Below are 21,255 nucleotides of genomic sequence, written 5' to 3' on the forward strand. Positions count from 1 at the left end.
TTAATATAAAATTATTAAATAATTTAAATTAATTATTTTAAAGTAAATTGAGAATAAATTTAAAAATTATTTGAATCGGATCAATTTTTTTTAAAAAAATAATTATTCTCCACCTATTTAATTTATTTGGGAATAAAAACTCAAGACATGCAGCTCCACAAGTGCTGAGTATATACAAAGCTAGCAAGCGGAGGAAAAGCATTGTTTAATTAGTTGAGTTCATAATGTGTTTTTGTAGGAGTAACCATGCAAAATTCTCAGAAATTTCAGCTATCTTAATAAAGCTTTTGAGTATTAATCAATGGATAATCATGGCAACTGTAAATTAATGTAGAAAGCTGTAAAGGGTCGACTAACCATGCATGATGTAAAATTTTACTTATAAAAAGTCTAAATCTTTATCTCTCGACATTGATTTAGAAATCAATGATGCTCGCTTTTCACATATTGGGTTTCTTTTTCTTTTAGCTGACTTTATGGGAGAAGGGAGAGGGGATTAAAAAAAAAAGGGTTAATTTTTTTATAGCAGAAAAATTAAATCTTTGTTAAAAGCAAATAGACAATAAAGAAAAGAAAGAGATTTTTCTGGGGTTTGGCGAAGAGAACGAAAGAAAAGACAGAAAGTGCAACGTCAGAGTTCAGCCGTAGGGTTCCCTCTTTGGTTTTTTGTGTGCTATTTTGTTTTGGACTCCATCATCGCACACAGCCGATACCTTCTCTTCTCATCCACACCTCTCTCTCAGAGTTTTCTGAACTGGGTTTTTTTCCCTCTTTTGTATTTGTTCATATTCGAGTGATTACAGTTGGATTTTCTTCATATAAGGAAGCAGGTTTTTACAGAAGAATCAAGAAAAAAAAGGTGGCTTAAGGATCTGGATTCAGTTCTGTAGTTAATAGTTTTCTTCTCTCTCTCTCTCTTTCTGCTTGTTTCTTTTGAGTAATCTAAAAACCAAAATTGTCTCTTTGGTTGAAGCCAAACGAAGGAGAGACATCAAGGTGAACGATAAGGGTTATTGGGTTTTAAAGACTAGCTGCTGCTAAGAAATCAGTTTCAACTTCTCTATATTTGGGGTTACTAGTTCTCCCTTGTTTTAGCTTTTTGTAGGTTTGGATTTTTTCTCTTTTATATATTTTCTATTCTTTGCCTTTAGATCTTTATACCATTTTTTACAAATTATGAAAAGCAAAGGTCCATGGCCCATGATGCAATCTTCAGCTTTCTTCAACTGCTTATCTAAGAGATGGAGATGATAAAAGGTTTGATGTTTCATCAGCAACAGCAACCACAAGAAGAAAACATGTCTAATCTGACTTCAGCTTCTGGTGAAGCAAGCGTTTCTTCAGGCAACAGAAATGAAAACTATCATCCTCCTCAACAGTACTTTGCTCCTCCTGCAGCTCCTCAAACTCAACCTGTAAAGAAGAAGAGAAACCTGCCAGGAAACCCAGGTTTCAATAATCCACCTTGACGCCACTAGTTTTATTGCTTACTATTTGTCTGTGTCAATTGTCTTGAATTTTTATTTTTGTTGCGTTCTTCAATCAGACCCAGATGCAGAAGTGATAGCCTTATCACCCAAGACTCTGACGGCAACAAATAGATTTTTATGTGAGATCTGTCACAAGGGGTTTCAAAGAGATCAGAATCTTCAGCTTCATAGAAGAGGGCATAATCTGCCATGGAAACTGAAACAAAGAACAAGCAAGGAAGTTAGGAAGAAGGTGTATATCTGCCCAGAATCTAGCTGCGTCCACCATGATCCATCAAGGGCTCTTGGTGACCTGACGGGAATCAAGAAGCATTTTTTCAGAAAACATGGTGAGAAGAAGTGGAAATGTGACAAGTGCTCAAAGAGGTACGCGGTTCAATCAGACTGGAAGGCTCACTCCAAGACCTGTGGCACAAAGGAATACAGATGTGACTGTGGAACCCTTTTCTCAAGGTAATCAATCTCATACATATCCTATTATGAAATCTATGCCTTGATTAAGCGTCCCTTCATCAATAGTCACAGCAACTATTTAAAATAGCAAGAGATATATATGAACTAACAAAACAAAAAGAACTGGCATATTAAATGCTTCCTTTTTTCAAATCCCAAATATTTGCAGACCTAATTGGCATTATTCTTTTTATATATATACACATACTATGAGAGAGAGAGAGAGACAGAGAGGTGCCTTGGTATGGAAAATTTTAATTTCAGGAGCTTAGCTGACAATCTGTCCCTAGTTCCCAGAGTAAAAAAAAAAAAAAAAGGAGAAATTTCTGCAGAGAGAGAGAGAGAGAGAGAGAGAGAGAGAGAGAGTGTCAAGTACTGCAGGAATTATTATCATGAGGCATTTGTGACAGGTTTGCTTTTGTTTTCTTGTGGTGTGAGTTTTTTGTTTTCTGTGCTATGTATGAATATTAATATATATATATATATATATATTTTTTTTCAGGAGAGACAGTTTCATCACCCACAGAGCTTTCTGTGATGCTTTAGCAGAGGAGAGTGTAAGGGATATCACAGGCGCACAAAACTCAGTACTTCACTACTCTCAGCCAGCTCCAGGTTCTTCAACAACTCATAATATAAATCTCCAAATTCCCCATTTCAATACTACCACTACTCAAGACTTGCTTGCATTTTCACTTAAGAAAGAGCAACAAAGTTTCAGTCTAAGGCCTGAGTTACCACCATGGCTAGCTTGCCCGCCAGGACCAGGGGCTGGGGCTGGGGCTGTTCCTGGTCCTAGCCCACCATATCATAGGCAGATATCCGTTGATCATCTCTCCTCCTCATCAGCTTCGATCTTTACCCATCACCAAGAGTTATGCCCAAACCCTAACCCTAGTCTTGAACCCACTCTACCCCGTTATCGGACAGCTCCATCCCCACACATGTCAGCTACTGCATTGCTGCAAAAAGCAACTCAGATGGGTGCAACCATGAGCGGCAAAACTAACTGCTTGATGAGACCCCACCACCACCAAGAACAAGCTCACGTGTCTTCCAATTCTAGTAACAACAGTGCAAACACAACTGGTTTTGGTCTGAATTTGTCCTTGCATGAAGAGCTGTCTGGTGGTTGGTCATTTGTTGATGGCCTGCAGGCTTCTTTTGGGAATAAAGCTGGAGTTGCTGTTCCTTCTGGTAATACCACAGCTGGTTCTAGTAGTGCGCCCTCAGGTGCCCTTCTTCAAGAAATGATGAATTCTCTATCTTCTTCTTCTGGGTTTGAAGGGAATAGCTCTTTCGAAGATCCATTTGTTAGCGGAGTTTTGAATGATAAGAAAGGTAGGAACTTCCATGACTCTATATCAAAAGCAACAACAAATGAAAATGGCGGTGGCACCACTGGCGAGGGTTTGACTAGAGATTTCTTGGGTCTTAGAGCTTTCTCTCACAGTGATATACTGAGTATGGCCGGTCTTGGCAATTGCGTGAACTCTGCTCATGAGCAACAGAATAGTCAATCATGCAGCCATTCATGAAAAAATAACACTAGGGAGAAGGCCAAGCATAGATTAAAAGTCAAACTTCTGTCTTTTTGGATAGTCGAGATGAAATTATATAGTAACGTTGTATTTGTAGTTTTTTAAATGAAAATTTTCTAAGTTCACTCTATCCAAATGCAACCCATCAATAGAATATGATTAAAAATAATAATTTTTAATCATAAAAGAGTTTACATTTAATAATTAATAAAATATTACGTTTAAATGTTAATGTAATTCAATAAATTTGAGAGGTTTCATATTTTATTTTTTTAATTTTTATTTTTATTTTAAAATAAAATTAATAGAATGTGGCACCACTTAAAATTATTAAGACAATTAATCATGTACAAAAATTGCATGGACTAGGATGCTCTCAAATCACTCATAAGAAATATGTTTTTTTTCTAAATTTTTTTGAGTAAATAAAAAATTTCCACTGAATAAATATACTAAAGGGATAATTAAGTAGGTAAAACTGATGAAGTTGGTGCACAGAGGATGATGGTGCAAAAAGCATTGGATTCTCCAAGGAAAAAAAAAAAAAGTGAATATGGATGTGGGTGTTTATTCAGAAAATGGGAAGTGGGATTCAATCCCGAGGGATGATTTGCTTTGATCATTACATTGGCCTGTGAAACTTGTACTTTCTTTTTTCACCTAATTTTACATCATTTCATTCCTCACTTCTCAACGGCTATTTTGCTATATGGATTTTGGTCCAAAAATGAAAATTCTCTTTTTTTTCTTTTTTTTTTTTAAAAATACACATTATTAAGAAAAATTTTAAAATTTTAATGTTTTTAACTAATATATTTATTTTAGTGTTATTACAGCGAAAAACCAAGCCAGTTGAAGCCCATACATTAGGGCCAGAAGCTCGACCTGGTTGGAAGAGCACGTACCAACAAAACCAAACAACCAAAGTCCGCATAACACTTCAGCAGCTCCAACTTAATAAAGAAAGTGATAGAATAAGATTTTCTTAAATAATTCTTTATGATTTAATTTTTTTTTAAATTGTGATTCAAGAAAATTATTTTTTTAAAACTGAAAATTTAAAATATCATGTGAGACGTGTATTTTGGAGATTTGATGTAGATTTATAGTTTTTTAGGAATTTTCTCTTCTTTTTTCGTGGTAACTCGTCATGCGATTGCTGATTGCTATGTTGTAAATTGAAAGGGTTGTGTTGATTAGGGTTAGGGTTCAGCTGTTTGTTAATATATTAAAATTATCTGTAATTACTAAAAAAGGATATTAAAATCTAGGAGGAAAACCGCCAAAATTTGCCAGTTAGCAAACGATAAAACGTTTCTATTATTCGCAAGACATGGAGAAACGTTTCTTCGGATACGTGGTCTTAAAAACGTTTCTATGACCTACTAACACTGTTGACTTTACCAGAAGAGGGAGCTGTTAGCTACAGTAAGCAAGCAACGCTGGTTGTGATGACCTCTATAAAGGGAATTTGATCAGAATCGATGATCAGACCTAACAGTGCTTCTAATCTAAGCTCCAAATTCACTATAACAATGGCGAGAAAGGGAGGCCCCAAAATCACGCTGTTTCTTCTTTTCATCTCAATCATAGCATTTGGAGTGTTCGTTCCAGTCTTCGCTCCTCTCCCTTCTCTCTCCTCTTCCTCTCACTCTCATCGTCACAGGAAGGTCTTCACAGTAATTCTCTCTCTCGCTCTCAGAAATGCTTGATCACAGTGGATTTTCTTTTACTCATTTTCTCCAAGTGTTAAGATGTTGAATTACTGTTGCAGGCTAATGCTCGAAGCTTTGAGATAGCGGATGACGTGTTCTGGAAGGATGGTAAACCTTTCCGGATCATTGGTGGTGATCTGCACTACTTTCGAATACTTCCTGAGGTACTCTCTGCTGTATTTTCTCTTGTGAAATGAAATGTTCCTTTTGTTGTAATTTGGTAATTTGATGAGTTTGTTTTCACGATGAAGTATTGGGAAGATAGGCTTTTGAGAGCAAAGGCTCTGGGTTTGAATACCATCCAAACTTATGTTCCTTGGAATCTACATGAACCACAACCTGGCAACTTGGTCTTCGAGGGTATTGCTGATCTAGTTTCTTTTCTCAAAATCTGCCAAAAGCTGGATTTCCTTGTTATGCTTCGAGCTGGGCCTTATATTTGTGCAGGTCAATACAAACTCTCCTAACTGTCAAATTTAATAGTTTTTGAATTCAGTATTATTATCTGACATATGTGGAGCCATACCTCAAACTATCAGTGAATTGTGTGTTCGTTGCAGAATGGGATTTAGGAGGTTTCCCTGCCTGGTTATTAGCCATAGAGCCTGCTCTCAAATTGAGATCATCCGACCCTGCATATCTTAAATTGGTATGAACAACGCTTTGTTGCCTGTAAATAGAAATATCACGGCAGTCAGACGGTGCACCAAGTAGTTGAACTCTTAATGTTGGTAATCTAGCAACACACTAAATCAGCCTATGGAACAATTTTTTTTTTGGTGGTAATTTTCTAAGTTATGCTGATCGTTGAGAAGTGCCTAGAAGTCATCTTTTCTGGCTTGGACAATTATAGTATATTCTCTTATTTTATTTATTTTATTTTTTATTCTCTCTTATTTTACACAAAATTTCCAATTATGTTGTTGACAATTGCCCGTAATTGCTATTATAATTGAAGGACAATATCTTTTATGTAGTCCTTTTGTGTTACTATAAGGATATTTTTAAAATAAAGCACAAGATGTTTTATATAGCCCCCTTGTGTGCCAAGCATAAGATCTGAAACATATTTGTCTATGTTGAGGCTCTCATAGAGACAAAATGTTTTTACTTTGAACATGCTAACTTAATGAGGTAATGCAGGCTAGCTTAAATGTTGACAGAGGCAATTTACTGATTTCTTATAGTGTCTCTACATTGAAAAATCATCTGAACTTGATATCCTTCTCATGTTTTTCATAATGATATGCTTGAATTTTAAAGATTCGTGGTCTGTAGTTTAATTGGTCTTCTTTAATGCATTAGCTATTTTGGACTTAAATTTGTAGGTAGACAAATGGTGGGGAATCCTACTACCAAAGGTAGCTCATCTTCTTTATAACAATGGAGGTCCTATTATAATGGTTCAGGTAAGTGTTACCTTTTAATGGTGTATCGTATGTGATATCCAGTAGATTGTGGGAGTGAAAAATTATGTAGATAATATCCAATTCCTAATTTCCAATGCGCTAAATTTGAAGAACACCACCTCTGTATCCTTTCTAATGGTGAAATTACCATTAATTTTTTCTGTATACTTCAATTTGTTTGATATTGGTTCTGTCCACTAATAAAATATTAAAGAAGACTTTGCTGTCAGATTGAAAATGAATTTGGTTCATATGGGGATGACCAGTCTTATCTTCATCACCTAGTCAAATTGGCTCGAGAACATCTTGGGGAGAACATAGTTCTGTAAGAGGTTCTATGCCTTTAGTCTTATTGAGACTCTTCCATTAATACATGCATCATATAACATCTGCAATGTGATTCTGTGTTCAAACACTTCATATTGTCTTTAACTTTATTGCACTAAATAGAATTGCTGTTTCTAAGTTGCAAATTGCAAAATTTCACTGTTCGATAAGAACACACTTGTACATTGTTTGTGATTATCTTATTTAGGTAACTCACGTGGTGAATTTGCTAATAGTGGATCATCAAAACATAGGTTACCTTATATACTTGAAATTACTGTAGATGATTGAATTAACCAATCATGTTTGGATCCAGTCCGGGCAATTCCATTTTAAGGTTTGTAAGGGAATGTGTTTTTAGCATTTCATAACTAATACATCCTGTTAGAATGCTCTAGAGATAACATGACTCAATTGTCTATCACATTAGTTCATAGTTGTTCGTCTCCACATCACTTCTTGAACAACACTTATTACCACCACCATCTACCTAGGATCATAGGTTTGCTTTTTCTACCATGTACTTGGAGTTCTCTTAGAGTCATGATTTCTATGTCTGTTGAAAGTCAAATAAACCATTGTCCCCCCACCTTAAAAGTGCATATTAACTATAATGCAACTTGTGATCATGATATTGTGACCATCATGGCCATCTTAGAAAAATGAGATTGCAGGTTGTCTGTTTCACCTTGAAATTCCCAAATAACCATTTGGCCATTCTAAAAGAACCCCTTGACATAATGATAGTAAAAAAAGCTGATATGTGACATCCATCACTTAAAAACTTTGTTCGATAGTTACCTTTCTTATTTTCGCTTTTTCTTCTCTCATCCATTTTCATTTAACCAGATCAATGTATTTTCTTTCATATTCGTATCTGCCATTTTGTTCCCTCCTTTATGAATAAATTCAAAAGATGTTGTGCCCCTTGTTTCTCTCAAACTGACTTCTGGAGTAGATTGTTTGTCTTATTTGATAACCATCTCTTTCTTGACTAGATTTTAATTATTACAGGTATACTACAGATGGAGGAACTAGGGAAACTCTTGAGAAAGGAACAATTCGTGGAGATGCTGTCTTTTCCGGTAAAATTTTAGTATCTTCTTGGTGATTCTAATATAACAATGTGCAACAAAAGAAATATCCTATATTTCTAGTGACCATTTATACATGAATTTTAAATATTTAATATTTTATTAATTTATGTAATTGTTGTTCTTGTTCCATTTTATGATAATTAATAAGATTAGGAATGACCACATCTGCTATGCATGTAGCAAAATTAAGGGATAAATTGAGAGAGGTTTAATTAAAATGGTTTGTGATAGCGATTGTCGAAGCCGTAAAAAATAATCTATTATTAATCAACAATTAAGAACTGCATATAGTGGTAATATGGTCGAATCCGCAGGGCATTGACACTATGACTTTCCTAACAATGACTTGGGCAAATCAACAATAAAAGTGAGATAAAGGGGGAGTTTTCGATGTTGATGAACTAAGACTAAAACTAAAGTAATATAAGAAAACAATGATTAAAAGAAGAGTAAATCAATAATAAAAAGACTCTAATTGAAGTGTAGGATCCATTTCAGTTTGGAAATTGATCATTGATACTTTGATTCTTCTATTTGTTTCAATAAATTAGTTTAGGTTGTGGAAGACGCTCTACACAACCAATTCTCTCCTTAGCTTTAGATTGATTAGGAAACGTTTGCTAATCAAACACTAGTTAACAAGTCGCCAAGGAACGTCCTTGGGGGTTTTTACTTTTCAACTGTTGACTATTTTAAGAAATAGTGAGATCTAATTCTAACTTAGTCAACCGCGTGGTGAGTTAGGTCATGCAATCTCTTAGTTGTTATACTAATTGTTACTTGTGTTTGAACAATTTAAGCAATTACAGACCTAAAATATTCAAACTAACAATATATTACTTTGCAATTAAAAGCAACGGACCCTATTGATCCTAACAGCAAGGCAATAATGACATGAAGAATGAATTTGCATAAATACTGAAAAATAGAAGATTGACAATAAAGTTTCAGATCTCCCAATTCACAAATAAACTGAAATTTCTCCAACTTTAACTAGAAGAAAAATGTATTTAGCCACTCATGGTTGGCAAAGAAAACACAAAGAGAAAAGAAAGAAGAAAAGAAGGCAGATCCGGTGTTGCTGAGGCTCTGCAATCCTTCATGATCCTCTGCTGCTGGTTTGCTGCCCCTTTTATAGATACATAACCCTAGATCAGTCCCTTATGAGATGGAATTCCTTTTTTACTTGGTCTTTGATTCCTTCCTTGATTGTGTTTCTTTATAAATAGACTTTCTTGAGTGAAGAAATTCTTTTTGCAAAGTATTTGATATGTTTCAGATGCGTCTTAGTGTGTTTGAGATGGAATAGAACTCTTGAAATTCGAATTTTGGTGTTTCCTGCCGTTCTGCACTTTTTTGTTCTGTGGTGATCGATTTGTCCGGTGATTTGGGCAAATCGCTTGCCCTTGTCGCGAGACTATGCCTTTCTTCCCTTCTCTGTTCTGCAATAATCGATTTGCCCAATAATTTGCTTCTAGCACATCAAAATCTTGAGTTTTAGCTTCTTGCTTCCATTTGCTTGTGCAACCTCCTTGGTCATTCTTGAGGGTGATTTGCCCAAATTGCTCCGACCAAATCAACTTTTCATACATTTTAGGCTATTTTTCACCAAAATTTCATTTTTCATCTTTCTCTACAAAATATTATCAAAACTACAAAATTAGCTAGAAAATGTATAATTTAGCATCAATAATAATAGTAAAAAATATACCTAAATTATGCTTGATCAGTTTGCTCACGTTTAACATAAAGCATTGAATGCCCTATTATGGAAGTGTAATAACTTAGTGATGGAAGGAATGAGAATGAAAAGGGGAGACCTATTATGATGTGCAGGGAAGTAGTATCAACAGATTTGCAATTTTAAGATACTAACGCAGAATTAGTTGCAAACATAGAGCAGCAAAATAAAAAGGTCCACATAGCCTGCCCAACTAGTCTGGATTAAGGCTTAATTGTTGTTATTATTACTAGTTCTGTTCCTGTCTTGTCTTCAATGATGAGTTTGTATGTGTTTCTGTATGCCTATTTAGGTTGTAACATGTAAGTATGGTATATGCCAAGTTATTTCCAATAAAGTACTATTGTTGGTAATGACTTGAGTTCATGCTGACGTTTTCCAGATATTCATTGATTTCTCAATTGAGATTGGCTCTTGGAGGGGATAAATATCTCGGATGGGTGTAGAATGTCTATATAACATATTCTCTATTTCCAACTTGCAGCGGTTGATTTCTCCACTGGTGAGGATCCCTCACCTATATTCAAGTTACAGAAGGAATTCAATGCCCCAGGGAAATCACCACCACTTTCTGCGTAAGTGCCTCAATTATCAGTATCACAACTATTGGCTCGTGGTTCAATGCTCATATGCTTGTTTTGTTTTCAGGGAATTCTATACAGGTTGGCTGACACACTGGGGAGAGGATCTTCAGCATACAGGTGCTGGGTTTACAGCGTCTGCCTTGGAAAAGATTTTCTCACAAAATGGTTCAGCTGTGCTTTATGTATGTCCTTGCTAACCTTGGTAATTGATATAAAAGTTATGCATGAACGTAATACTTATAACTTCCCTCCATTACCTAATTGCTCCCAAAGCTTCATCTATGGATGGACGAGTTCGGTCTTAGTGCGGGCGAGTTTTTGAAAACTAAAAAAAAAAGAGCAATGTCAAATTTCTTTGCTCCTTTTCTTTAAGTTATATGTTAAGTTGTATAGTTGTATATAACTATACAATTTGACTTTACATAAAAATATTTTTTTTTACAACCCTTTTTTGCCAATCCAAAGGCAATGGGTATATTATAATGCTAATCCGATTTTTAATGTCCAGATGGCACACGGTGGAACAAATTTTGGATTTTATAATGGAGCAAATACCATTGCTGACGAGTCTGGTTACACTTACAAGCCTGATATCACTTCCTATGATTATGTGAGGATATTTTTAACTTTTTCTTTAGGCGAACATCTTATATTGAATTCATGGTATAAAATGTATACACCAAACTGACATAATATTGGTTTTGGCTAGGATGCACCAATTAAGGAATCTGGTGATGTGGATAACGCAAAATTTAGAGGTATTTTTTCTTCATTTATTTATTTACAACAGGGCCGTTGCTTAAAATTTAGTCTTCAGACTGTCCTTCCCTAATCAACAACAGTGTGCTTAAATGTGATTGTGATAGACTAAGATAAATATGAAGTATACTTGCATTATTGTTGCCAATACCAACTTTTAGACAAAATATTAGTAGGAAATTCTCTTGGTTAATAGGCAATAGTTTTTTACAATTTGATTTTCATAAGCCAAAAGATGAGAAAACAAATCCATATTTGAAGCTTTTGCAAGCAGCTATTAGTTCTCTAACACAAATTGCACTTTTGGTAGCTATATGCAGACCCATGCCAACATAGATAAAGTTTTGTTGCTTACTTTCTGCCTTAGTTTTAATAACCTAGTGATATGAGGGATGATAACGTAGCATGCTTAATATAGCTGTTGGTTTTATGATAACTTTCTGCTTCTTACTATTTCAATGATTTTGCAACTTAGATGTGGTGGTTCATTGACAATGTGGTTATGATATTAATTGCTCATAAAACATAGAAAGCAGGCATCTTTGAAGTGTATCACAGTTGTGTGCGTTAACCTACTATTGACTTTTGGCCTGACTGGCAGTTATCTTTAAAAAAAAAATTGTTACTGTCAAGAGTGTATTGAGAGTGTGGTTTTGGTAATGGCCATATGCTCCTAGTTTTCTTCACTTCTTCATGGCTTCTTTGTGTTTGACTGAATGTCAGATTTATATTCTTAAATTTCCCTTTTAAACTTTAATTATCCTGCAAGATAGTTCTATTTATGATATCTTTTTCTTTCAGCACTGAAGAGGGTTATCGGGCGTCATAGTGTGGCATCACTTCCCTCAACTCCTCCTGATAATGAAAAGACAGGATATGGACCTATTCGGTTACAGAAAACAGCATTTTTATTTGATTTACTTGATATGATTAATCCTGCTGATGTGGTTGAATCCAGAAACCCAGTCTCAATGGAGTCAGTGGGACAGGTTTTTAACGTCTGTCTTATTACATGGTGTTAAAAGACTGAACCTATCCATGATGAATCAATAATCCAATATTGCTTCTTACACTTCTTCTGCTTGAATGTTCAGATGTTTGGATTTCTAGTTTATGTTTCTGAATATGCTTCAAAGGATGATGGAAACATTTTGTTCATACCAAAGGTAAAGAAACTATCATTTCTGATGCCTTTCTTTGTAGTTAAGTAAACTTTTTGACATTCTTGTCTATTTTTTTGACAAGGGTATTGCAATATCAGAGATCTTTTTGAATTGCAGCCCGAATCTCCATCTATTATTAGTTTAATCGTTTCTTCACACTATTTGACTTCTTAATGTGTCCAGGTGCATGATAGAGCTCAAGTGTTTGTATTATGCTCTTCTGATGATAAGGAGAGGAGGCCAACATATATTGGTACAATTGAAAGGTGGTCAAATGAAAAACTGCTCCTTCCTAATACCAAATGTGCCTCTAACATCAGCTTAATAGTTTTGGTACCTATCTATCCCTTTTCTTACGTGAGAATTTTTAATGATGCTTCTTGGACTTCCTATTTCTGATAGTTTTACTTTCAAGCTTAGTAGTTAATTACATGATAATAGTGTGTGCATAAATATTCTTATCTGTCTGCTTCTGTTATCTGCTTTAGTCCATTGACTTATTGTCGGAAACACTGTTAACATTATTCTAAGAACAATCAAGCAAATACTTGCTTGAAAGAAATAATAAAAAAATAATGTAACTGAAATCTTTAATTTTATTGTATGTGGGTTACAGTTTATACCAATACTAAAGGAATTGTCCACAAATTACTTTCCTGTCATGATCAGTCCGTATAATTTTTATATCTGGCATTTTTATTATGAAATTTATTATACATTGTTATTTCTAATCAATATCATTTCCGTTCTTATAGGTTGAAAACATGGGCCGTGTAAATTATGGACAGTACATGTTTGATAGGAAGGTAAAAGAGCCTTTTTTTTTTCCCAACAAGGACTTGGAAAACCTGCCTGTATGATTTTCTAGTGGCTGGTGATACCATAATTAATTATTGTTTGAATCAGAAGAAAGCAAAATTTTTACCCTATGTTATATCTGATGCACTTGTCATCTTCCTTGGTACAAACATGAAACTTTTGGTTGTTTGCCTGTTATATGGCATTGCTGAACGCTTTCTCCCGGTCGAATCTAAGTCCTTGGTGGTAGTAATTTCTTTTTTCTTCAGATAATAGCATTGCATGGTGTCATATTCCAGGAGATATTTTCAACGGGTATTTCTCGCTTGATTTTGCAGGGAATTTTGTCTTCTGTTTATCTGGATGGAAGAATTTTGGATGGATGGAAAATGATTACAATTCCTCTTCACACCCTAAATGAGGTGCCAAGAACTAATCTTATTACTCTGGTTGCACATTCCAGAATCGTTACATCATCAGCCCTCAGAAAATTAGAAGACTCTGGTAGGTTCTCAGAAATATATAAAATGCAAGAATATCATCTACCGTATTTATTGCATTTTCTTTAGTGTAAACAACCTGCTAATCTTGGTTGTGTTATCACAGATTAATCAAGTCACGGCTTTTCTTTGCAGAGAGGGTTTCTAAAGAACCAGCATTATATACGGCCCACTTTTCTATAGAGAAAGACAACCAAGTTAAGGATACATTCATATCATTCAGCGGCTGGGGTAAAGGAATTGCATTTGTAAATGATTTTAACATTGGAAGATACTGGCCGGTAATGATAATGGTTTCTCTCTCTTCATATCTTATGAAGTTAGCTTTCACTTTATTGTGTGCCTTGCATTTATGTTCTTATCTGTGCATACTCCTCTCGTCTGATGTTCTATAAATGGCTGGTTTGCAGTCTTTTGGGCCACAGTGCACCCTCTATGTCCCTGCTCCAATCCTTCACCGTGGAGAAAATGTTCTGGTATGAGATGCCTGATTACTTGTAATTTATTTTATCAGTTTATGGGTTCTCTAAATTTCTTATATGCTTGTCATGCAATTCTTCTGGCATCTGAACTGTTCATCTTCATTTATATCTTAAAAACCAAACCATGACATAAAATGTATCATCTATATTTTATACTGATGAGAGGAGACATTAGTTCCTCCTCTTGCCACCTTGGAAGAGGGATTTGAACACCGACTTCTTCCAGTTGTTATAGAGCAGCATTCCATGTTTGACCTGTCTATTATTGAGATAGAGAACTTCTAGTGGTTTATTTATTTGAGGGAAGGAGATGGGGATGTGACTGATGTTCCTTTTCTTCAATGATATCAGAAGCGTCATTTCCGACATCACCTTGCATACACTTTTGCTTTCCTTAGTTCAATAAATAAGCTTTTCTGCTACTGCATAATGATACAAGGATTTCTTTCTTTTGTTTTGTTCGGAATTGCTGCAGGTCATACTTGAGTTAGAATCACATCACCCTGAGCTTGTGGTAAATTCAGTTGATCAGCCAGACTTCACGTGTGGTTCAAGTAAATCGAATGTGCATCAGCTTTAGCGACACATTGTAAATATTTGACGTGCACTGTCGTTGGAAAATGAGCAAGGTACAGCTGTACAGTTGATCTCCATATCTGCAATGTGGGACCTCTAGAGATCAAGCCCATGCATGACCTTGTAACAGAGATGTACTGTGGAACACAAGTTTTTGGCTGAGTGCGTAGATTAGTAGAAAGATGAAGTGTGATGAGAAGGAAGTCATTGGAACATTGAATTATTAGTAGTGGCTGCAGTCCGTATGAATTGCCTTCTCTTGGATAAATCATTCAAACAATTTCAATCACATTGGCTCTTGTATGAAGAAGCATAATGATGACGTTTTCCTGGCACGAAATTTACATCTGATAATGCAAATCAAATTGCATTTTCTTTTATTTCCAGAAGTTCAGACTTTCATCATCAAGTGTACAATACAAACAAAACTATTCTTCTCCCAACATACCCATGGGGATCTGAGAACTATGCTAAATAGTAATGTTACTGCTGCCAAAAAATTTGAAAGAAAATCATTTTGAAGGTGAAGCATCCTTTGAATCTTGTTTTGATCCTGACATAGCAGCACTTGCAGCTATTGTCATGGCTGTTGCGGCTGCCCCCAGCTTTGCACCACCAGCAGCCTTCATTGCACCAGCTACTTTTGCAAATACAGCTATCCCTCCAACAAGCATAGCCCTCAAAGCAACTGTTGGTTTTACTGCCATTTCTTGTGTGACCTGAAAACAAAATTTAAATTCAAAAGGTATCCCCTCCACACTTAAATTGCAAATGCCAGGAGTAGCCCATGCTGTCAATGCATTCAACACTCAAGCCAGTGTTGATGACTAATTAGCTAAAAGAAATGCCTAAAGCTTTATTCAAGTTCTGCATGTAAACAACATCCTTCTTCTATGAAAAGAAAGGAAAGGAAAGGAGGAAAGCAGCTTGACCTCACAGAAAATGCTCCATACCTTTATATTTTTTACTGTTAACAAGGATTTGGGTAAAGTTACCCGGTTCTCAGTCTTATAATCTCAGAAAAGCCTCACCTAAAGAAATAAACATGCGTTATCAGCCAGGTAGAGTGTGTTTCCTAGGTTTGGTCCCTCAGTGGAGGAGTCCTTTACCATTCACTTTCTGATTTGTAATGTAACAATCCCACCATTTTATCATAATTCAACTTTTTTTCTTGTTTATTTTTACTTCCCTAGGAGGTAGGAGTCTTTCCTATTCTATGCCTTCTGATATACCAAAATGACTTCAGGAAAGATATGCAAACAAACTATTACAACTCAAAGCCCCATCCAATACATTATTATTCCATTCCCCTTCCCCTACCCTTGAAGGGCTAATGCTAAGCAATTCTCACAGTAGCAACAGTCTATCATATCATCATTCTGTTTCCCCTTCACCTGAAGTTCTGTCTAATAGCAATCAGCCAAATTTAAGAAAAGGAAACCAAGCTGTCAGGCTGCTTAGTGACCTCTTCAAGTGAAGTTCTACGAATGAGCTGTTCTTAAAGTAATCAGCTGAATTAGAGAAAACAGACTAGGGTAAGCATTCGTGCGTCCAAAACACTATAATGTTCTGAAACATGTAGAATGTTTGGGGGGGGGGGGAAGAGAAAGAGAGAGAGAGAGAGAGAGAGGGAGCATTTCTCATGACAGCAGCTAATAAATATCTTGCAAATCTAGCGCGAGAGAAGTTCTGAACAAGTTTATGGAGACTCCTTTCCAACATATCCCTTCCCAGTTCTCAAACCCGTGATTATTTGGACACAAATAATGGGAATGTCTAGTTCCCATTACCTACACAGATCTGATAAGAAAAATCATACAACATGACAAAGTATCTTCAAGCAGACAAAATCCTCTTGCTGTCCTTTACCTCAACCTTCCATAAAAGTACAGCAATTAAAGCATTGTATTTTTCATAGTGTAAGCATTCCGTACAATTATCTGAAGGTTTGCTTATATCATAAACATTCTCAAAACTGCAAATTGAATTAATCAGCAAGATAGTAGTTTCCTCTATATACCCAATAATCGCTTATGTAAAAATCAAATAGAAAAACACGTATTATGAATTCCTTACTCATACTTTGTGATGCCTAATAAGATTCACTAGGATCTTTTCTGATTAAAAAACTCCACATTGACATTCAAATTAAGTTAATTTTTACCAAATACCAGAGAAATTAGAAAAACCCAGATCATATTTCAGCTTCAACGTCCAATCTCACATAAAGTTTTCCACGTTAAAACACCCACGCGGACGCGGCCAGCCATATAGGAATAAGGAAACACGAGATAGAAAGAGTAGCCAAACCTTAATTTCCAAATCGAAGATGTCCTTGTGCTGATGGCGACAGTAATTGCAGTATGAAAGAGGAAACGAGAGGAAGAAGGATATATATAAAGCAAACCCTTTTCTTTCTCTTCCGTAATCGAGCTACAAATGAGGTCTTACATTACATTTGTTTCCGTCTAATCTATATGCCAGTTATCTCGTCAGTGGCAAACACGGTGCTGTTGGCATCGGGAATATACCCACATAAAAACGTCATGTCGTCGTTTGGAATACTTTTGGTTATAGATTGGGCTTCTTTCACCGGTCGAAGCCCATCTCCCCTTGTGGCCACATCATGGTAAAACGACAGCGTTCGATCCGTCTTCTGGTCATCTTCCTTCTATTATTAGCATGAAGTATCCATATTGTCTGTAACAGAAAGAGGAGGGCAATGGATCAGTCATACACTGGAGGCAGCTGGACAATGATCCCCAACGTACCGTCCCATAGCAACTCCCCTGCTCACTCAAATCAGGACCAATATTACCTACACCAACAATCCCAACAGCAGCAGCAGCAATTCAATCAATTCCAACAGCAACAGCAGCAGCAGCAGCAATTTCAACAACAGCACCAATTTCAGCAGCAGCAGCAACAGCAACAGCGTTTAATTCAACAGCAGCAGCAGCAACAGAATCAGCAGCACCAGTCACTCGCCTCGCACTTCCACCTGTTACACGTAATTCCTCAACTCAAACCCTAACTTGGTTTCTCGTAATCGCTTTAATTGCAAATTTCAAAAAGGTTTATGTGCAGCTCGTCGAGAATTTAGCTGAAGTTATCGAGAATGGAACTCGGGATCAGCACTCTGATGCTTTGGTTTGTTTCTTAGTTTTCTTTCCCCTGTTATTAAAGTTTTCTCTTTTTCTTTTTTCTCAAAAAAAAATTGTTGGATTTGCTTTGTTATGTGAAATTGACAATAGAAATGGATTTCCAATGGTTTTTGGTTTTTTGTTTATTTGTTTATATGTGGTGAATGCTTCTGAATTTTATCCATTGTTTATTTTTTTGTTTCTGGGGAAGATTACTGAGTTGAATAATCACTTTGAGAAGTGCCAGCAGTTACTGAATTCGATTTCCACCTCTATTAACTCAAAATCTATGGTTAGTTTTATCCAATTCCTGATTTTCATTTTTTCCCCTTTATATCAATTACTATGGTTGAGTTGTGAACTGAACCTTCATAGTTGTTGGAATTTTTCTTGGTCTGATCTGCATGTTAATTCTTTTAAGATGTTGGATGCAGACAGTTGAGGGACAGAAGAGAAAGGTTGAGGAATGTGAGCAACTGCTAAACCAGAGAAGGTTTCCAACCTTAGTAGAATTTCTTTTGTTTTTTCTTTTAGGTTTATATATATATATATAGTTTTCAATCGTGAATTAATATTTAATGTAATACAGGGACCTACTAGGAAAGTACAGAAGCTCTGTTGAAGAGCTTATCAAGTCTGAGCTGTGACTGCTTGTCACCATGAATGGGTAAGATTTACATTGAGATCTCAATTACCTAATTGAAACAGTTGCTTAAATTTTTTTGCTGGAAGTGCTACTTGTAATTGTTGTATGAAAAATGGCTGAGCTTTGTGATTGATTTCTGCGAGATTGATGATTACACAAAATATGGAAGTTAAAATCTTCTGAGTGATTTATTTTTGCAATCAAGCGTTTGTTGCATGTTGTAACTCTTTAATGGTCTATTTACATCTACTTCAGGACCAGAACTCGGCTGATAGAGAAATTAACAGGCCTTCAATCAAGTGATTGTAGGCACAATAACACATTCCTGAAAATACTGTGACCTGTTTTAAGCAACCAAAAGTGGTTAGTTTAGAATTATCATGATTTTAAGTCTTTATTTTGCTTGAGAAAACATGTGCTTGCATCCCTGTGATGCTTTTTCTTGATTCATTTGTCACTGATCTTAAAACAGCCTACTTTAGTTAGAAGAGAACTTCTGTTAAGATGCAAGTTTTAAGCTGCTTTCGACCATAACTTTTGCTTTGTAAATTTCAGGTCTAATTGCAGTTCAACGTTTTGTGTAACCATTCAAGTTGCACGGGAAAGCCGCAGACCCTGCAGCTGTAGAATTCAACTCCTTTCCTATTCTTTAATAGGGAAGGAGAGGATTATTCTCTTGTCTTTATCCCAATACTGCTTATAACCAGGCAGAACTTATTTAACCATGCATCTTGGAATTCGAAGCCATGAAATTATATATCCAAGTTCACAGTTATTTCATTGATATGCCTAATATTTGCACTTTCATCGAGTTTGTTTCCCTAAACGTCTGAAAAATACTTGTACCACCAACAAGCACCATTATTAATAGTGAAAAACATGAGACAATTGTTTCTACTTAAGATTTTATGAATTCAAGATTTGTGATCAATTAATAGTTGTAATTTCAGAAGTTGTATGCACTGTTTTTTTTTTTTTTTTTCCGCATTATTCATCCTGATTTTATTTTGGCAATACTCTCTCGATGCAAAAGAGGCAGAGGTTGCCTGTCTAAAACGTTGAAGGAAATGCAAATAAACCAGAACTTGAATCAATGTGTACAATGAGCTGTGCCTGAAGAAGCAAGACCCTGCAGATAGTTACTGCTCTATGGCCTGTATTCTAAAATGGAACCAGTCTCAGGAGCTGATCCATATTAAGCCTAGCAATAATTCCAGTTTAAGTTCTCTGAAAGTGCAAACTTATCATGCAGTGAATGCAAGTCTCAATCCCATTAAAAAATTAAAAATTGAAAAATATATAAAAAATTAACATCCCATCAACTCAGTTTTAATCTTGTTTTTTCTAGAACGTCTGATCTTTTAGGCTTTGAAATCGTCCTAGTCAAGTGTATTTTACTATATATGCAAAGACATTGTTTGTCCAAGGCTATCTAATGCCACTCTATTTTTAGTTCCAAATTCAAAAAACAGAAAATTCTAAGACTATATTATTTTCTTATATTATCATTGTCCAAAAATATCATCCACAACTGAATCTGTTAATACCTATAATTTTTGTTTCATATCACTCTCAAACATATATGTTTGTTAATTTCTCCTCCCATTTCTCTCCATCTCCCATTTCCTTAGCTTTAGAGAAAACACAGGATCTGCAACCACCAGAGAAAAAAAAGAATCCCCATCAAAGAAAACTGCACCATCCCCGCCGGCAACGCAACCGATATCTCACAATCAACAAAAGCAAACAATAACAAACAAAATCAAACGATATGAGCAATCCAAGGATTGGCAACGGCAACGGCAACGGCACCTCCCAAGCTTGTGCTGCCTGCAAATACCAGCGTAGGAAGTGCGCTCCTGACTGTATTCTCGCCCCTTATTTCCCTCATGATCGCCAAAGACAATTCCTCAATGCCCATAAATTGTTTGGAGTAAGCAACATCACCAAAATCATCAAGAACCTTAACCAAACTGACAAGGACGAAGCTATGCGTACTATCATTTTTCAATCTGATGTTCGTGCCAATGATCCTGTCGGAGGCTGTTATCGTATCATACGTGAACTTCAACGTCAAATCGAATATCATAAGGCTGAGCTTGATCTTGTTCTTCATCAACTTGCCATTTGTCGTGCTCAAGCTCAACAACAAACTCATTTCCAAATGCTAGAAACTGATGATTCAACAACGCTTGGGTGTGAGATTTTGAACCCAGATTCTTTGGATGTATATGATCCCACCATGATTCAATATCATTATCCACAAACACAAGAAGAAGAGGAACAAGGATTTGTGATTCAAGATCATAATCAGAAACTGCAAGAAAACGTTGATGAAGCATTGCCCATTCAAGATTCTACATCATCGCCATCTTTGCATGATTTCAAGCAGCATTTTGTTAAGGAATGTGATGATATCAAGCCACTTCTTGACATAAACGACGTCAAGTTTGAGCCTGAAGAGTTAGTTGAAAGGCAGTTAGTACCGTTGACACAGTTAGTTATCTCATCATGATAGGATTGTTGATGATTATTCTTGTTAATCTTCCATGCAAAGAAGAAGAAAAAATGTCTATCTATGACTAAGATCAATGGACGGAGTATGTTAGAAATATAAAAAAAAAAAAAAAAAAAAAAATACTGGAATCTCTGGTTTGATTCTTTTTAGCCTTAGTAAGATGATAACATTTGAAACTTAAAAAGTTTTATTTGGAATTTTGCATAAAATTTTTCATTACTTGATTATGGACAATGATATGTAGAGAGGACAGAGGTATCTAATTGATTTTTTATTTTCTCCTCTTTCTGTTCGTTTGACTTATTGGAACTTG

At 35.7% G+C, this 21,255-nt stretch overlaps 4 protein-coding genes across 18 annotated transcripts; 3 read left to right on the top strand and 1 right to left on the bottom strand.

The window, feature by feature from the left end:
• Positions 1 to 585: 585 nt before the first annotated feature.
• Positions 586 to 3,614, top strand: LOC110626883 (protein indeterminate-domain 7). 2 transcript variants are annotated; one of them, XM_021773049.2, is made up of 4 exons: positions 586 to 1,101; positions 1,185 to 1,449; positions 1,547 to 1,943; positions 2,446 to 3,614. In XM_021773049.2, exons 2-4 carry the CDS (start codon positions 1,242 to 1,244, stop codon positions 3,479 to 3,481), a joined length of 1,641 nt encoding a protein of 546 aa, XP_021628741.1. In that variant the 5' UTR covers positions 586 to 1,101; positions 1,185 to 1,241; the 3' UTR covers positions 3,482 to 3,614. The 2 variants fall into 2 exon arrangements, with proteins under 2 accessions (XP_021628741.1, XP_021628740.1); XM_021773048.2 differs by having other exon boundaries at positions 586 to 859; positions 974 to 1,449.
• Positions 3,615 to 4,871: 1,257 nt separating this feature from the next.
• Positions 4,872 to 15,015, top strand: LOC110625516 (beta-galactosidase 17). Of its 5 annotated transcripts, none has more exons than XM_021771136.2 (19): positions 4,882 to 5,163; positions 5,259 to 5,363; positions 5,451 to 5,646; positions 5,760 to 5,848; positions 6,528 to 6,608; positions 6,839 to 6,933; positions 7,950 to 8,020; positions 10,258 to 10,348; positions 10,422 to 10,539; positions 10,866 to 10,967; positions 11,067 to 11,115; positions 11,918 to 12,114; positions 12,211 to 12,282; positions 12,463 to 12,612; positions 13,035 to 13,085; positions 13,416 to 13,581; positions 13,713 to 13,858; positions 13,988 to 14,053; positions 14,535 to 15,015. In XM_021771136.2, the coding sequence occupies exons 1-19, from the start codon at positions 4,969 to 4,971 to the stop codon at positions 14,637 to 14,639; spliced, it is 2,145 nt and encodes a 714-aa protein (XP_021626828.1). In that variant the 5' UTR covers positions 4,882 to 4,968; the 3' UTR covers positions 14,640 to 15,015. The 5 variants fall into 5 exon arrangements, with proteins under 5 accessions (XP_021626832.1, XP_021626828.1, XP_021626829.1 ...); XM_021771137.2 differs by having other exon boundaries at positions 11,918 to 12,105; XM_021771138.2 differs by having other exon boundaries at positions 4,882 to 5,154.
• On the bottom strand, positions 14,976 to 17,120 carry LOC110625518. Its single transcript, XM_043961954.1, has 2 exons — positions 16,946 to 17,120; positions 14,976 to 15,354 (listed from the first exon to the last, which is right to left on the bottom strand). The coding sequence occupies exon 2, from the start codon at positions 15,340 to 15,342 to the stop codon at positions 15,148 to 15,150; it is 195 nt and encodes a 64-aa protein (XP_043817889.1). The 5' UTR covers positions 15,343 to 15,354; positions 16,946 to 17,120; the 3' UTR covers positions 14,976 to 15,147.
• A 91-nt stretch (positions 17,121 to 17,211) lies between these two features.
• Positions 17,212 to 21,222, top strand: LOC110625517 (mediator of RNA polymerase II transcription subunit 9). 10 transcript variants are annotated; one of them, XR_006352587.1, is made up of 6 exons: positions 17,212 to 17,645; positions 17,711 to 17,785; positions 17,990 to 18,070; positions 18,200 to 18,246; positions 18,368 to 18,445; positions 18,980 to 19,355. XR_006352587.1 is itself a non-coding variant. In XM_021771141.2 (6 exons), the coding sequence occupies exons 1-5, from the start codon at positions 17,358 to 17,360 to the stop codon at positions 18,423 to 18,425; spliced, it is 561 nt and encodes a 186-aa protein (XP_021626833.1). In that variant the 5' UTR covers positions 17,212 to 17,357; the 3' UTR covers positions 18,426 to 18,445; positions 18,980 to 19,355. The 10 variants fall into 10 exon arrangements, 6 of the variants coding, with proteins under 6 accessions (XP_021626833.1, XP_021626834.1, XP_043817887.1 ...); XR_006352585.1 differs by having other exon boundaries at positions 18,213 to 18,246; XR_006352586.1 differs by lacking the exon at positions 18,980 to 19,355 and adding an exon at positions 18,680 to 18,973 and having other exon boundaries at positions 18,213 to 18,246.
• Positions 21,223 to 21,255: the final 33 nt, after the last annotated feature.

Source organism: Manihot esculenta, chromosome 11 (assembly GCF_001659605.2).
Source record: "Manihot esculenta cultivar AM560-2 chromosome 11, M.esculenta_v8, whole genome shotgun sequence".
NCBI classification, from domain to species: Eukaryota; Viridiplantae; Streptophyta; class Magnoliopsida; order Malpighiales; family Euphorbiaceae; genus Manihot; species Manihot esculenta.

Coding starts and splice junctions, on each gene's coding strand:
- LOC110625517 (XM_043961950.1), top strand. CDS start 20,196: ATGAGCAATCCAAGGATTGGCAACGGCAACGGCAACGGCACCTCCCAA.
- LOC110625516 (XM_021771136.2), top strand. CDS start 4,969: ATGATCAGACCTAACAGTGCTTCTAATCTAAGCTCCAAATTCACTATA. Junction 12,115..12,210: donor CAGTGGGACAGGTTTTTAAC/GTCTGTCTTATT, acceptor TTGAATGTTCAG/ATGTTTGGATTTCTAGTTTA. Junction 13,582..13,712: donor CAGAAAATTAGAAGACTCTG/GTAGGTTCTCAG, acceptor TTTTCTTTGCAG/AGAGGGTTTCTAAAGAACCA.
- LOC110626883 (XM_021773049.2), top strand. CDS start 1,242: ATGGAGATGATAAAAGGTTTGATGTTTCATCAGCAACAGCAACCACAA. Junction 1,450..1,546: donor AAACCTGCCAGGAAACCCAG/GTTTCAATAATC, acceptor TTCTTCAATCAG/ACCCAGATGCAGAAGTGATA. Junction 1,944..2,445: donor TGTGGAACCCTTTTCTCAAG/GTAATCAATCTC, acceptor ATTTTTTTTCAG/GAGAGACAGTTTCATCACCC.
- LOC110625518 (XM_043961954.1), bottom strand. CDS start 15,342: ATGGCAGTAAAACCAACAGTTGCTTTGAGGGCTATGCTTGTTGGAGGG.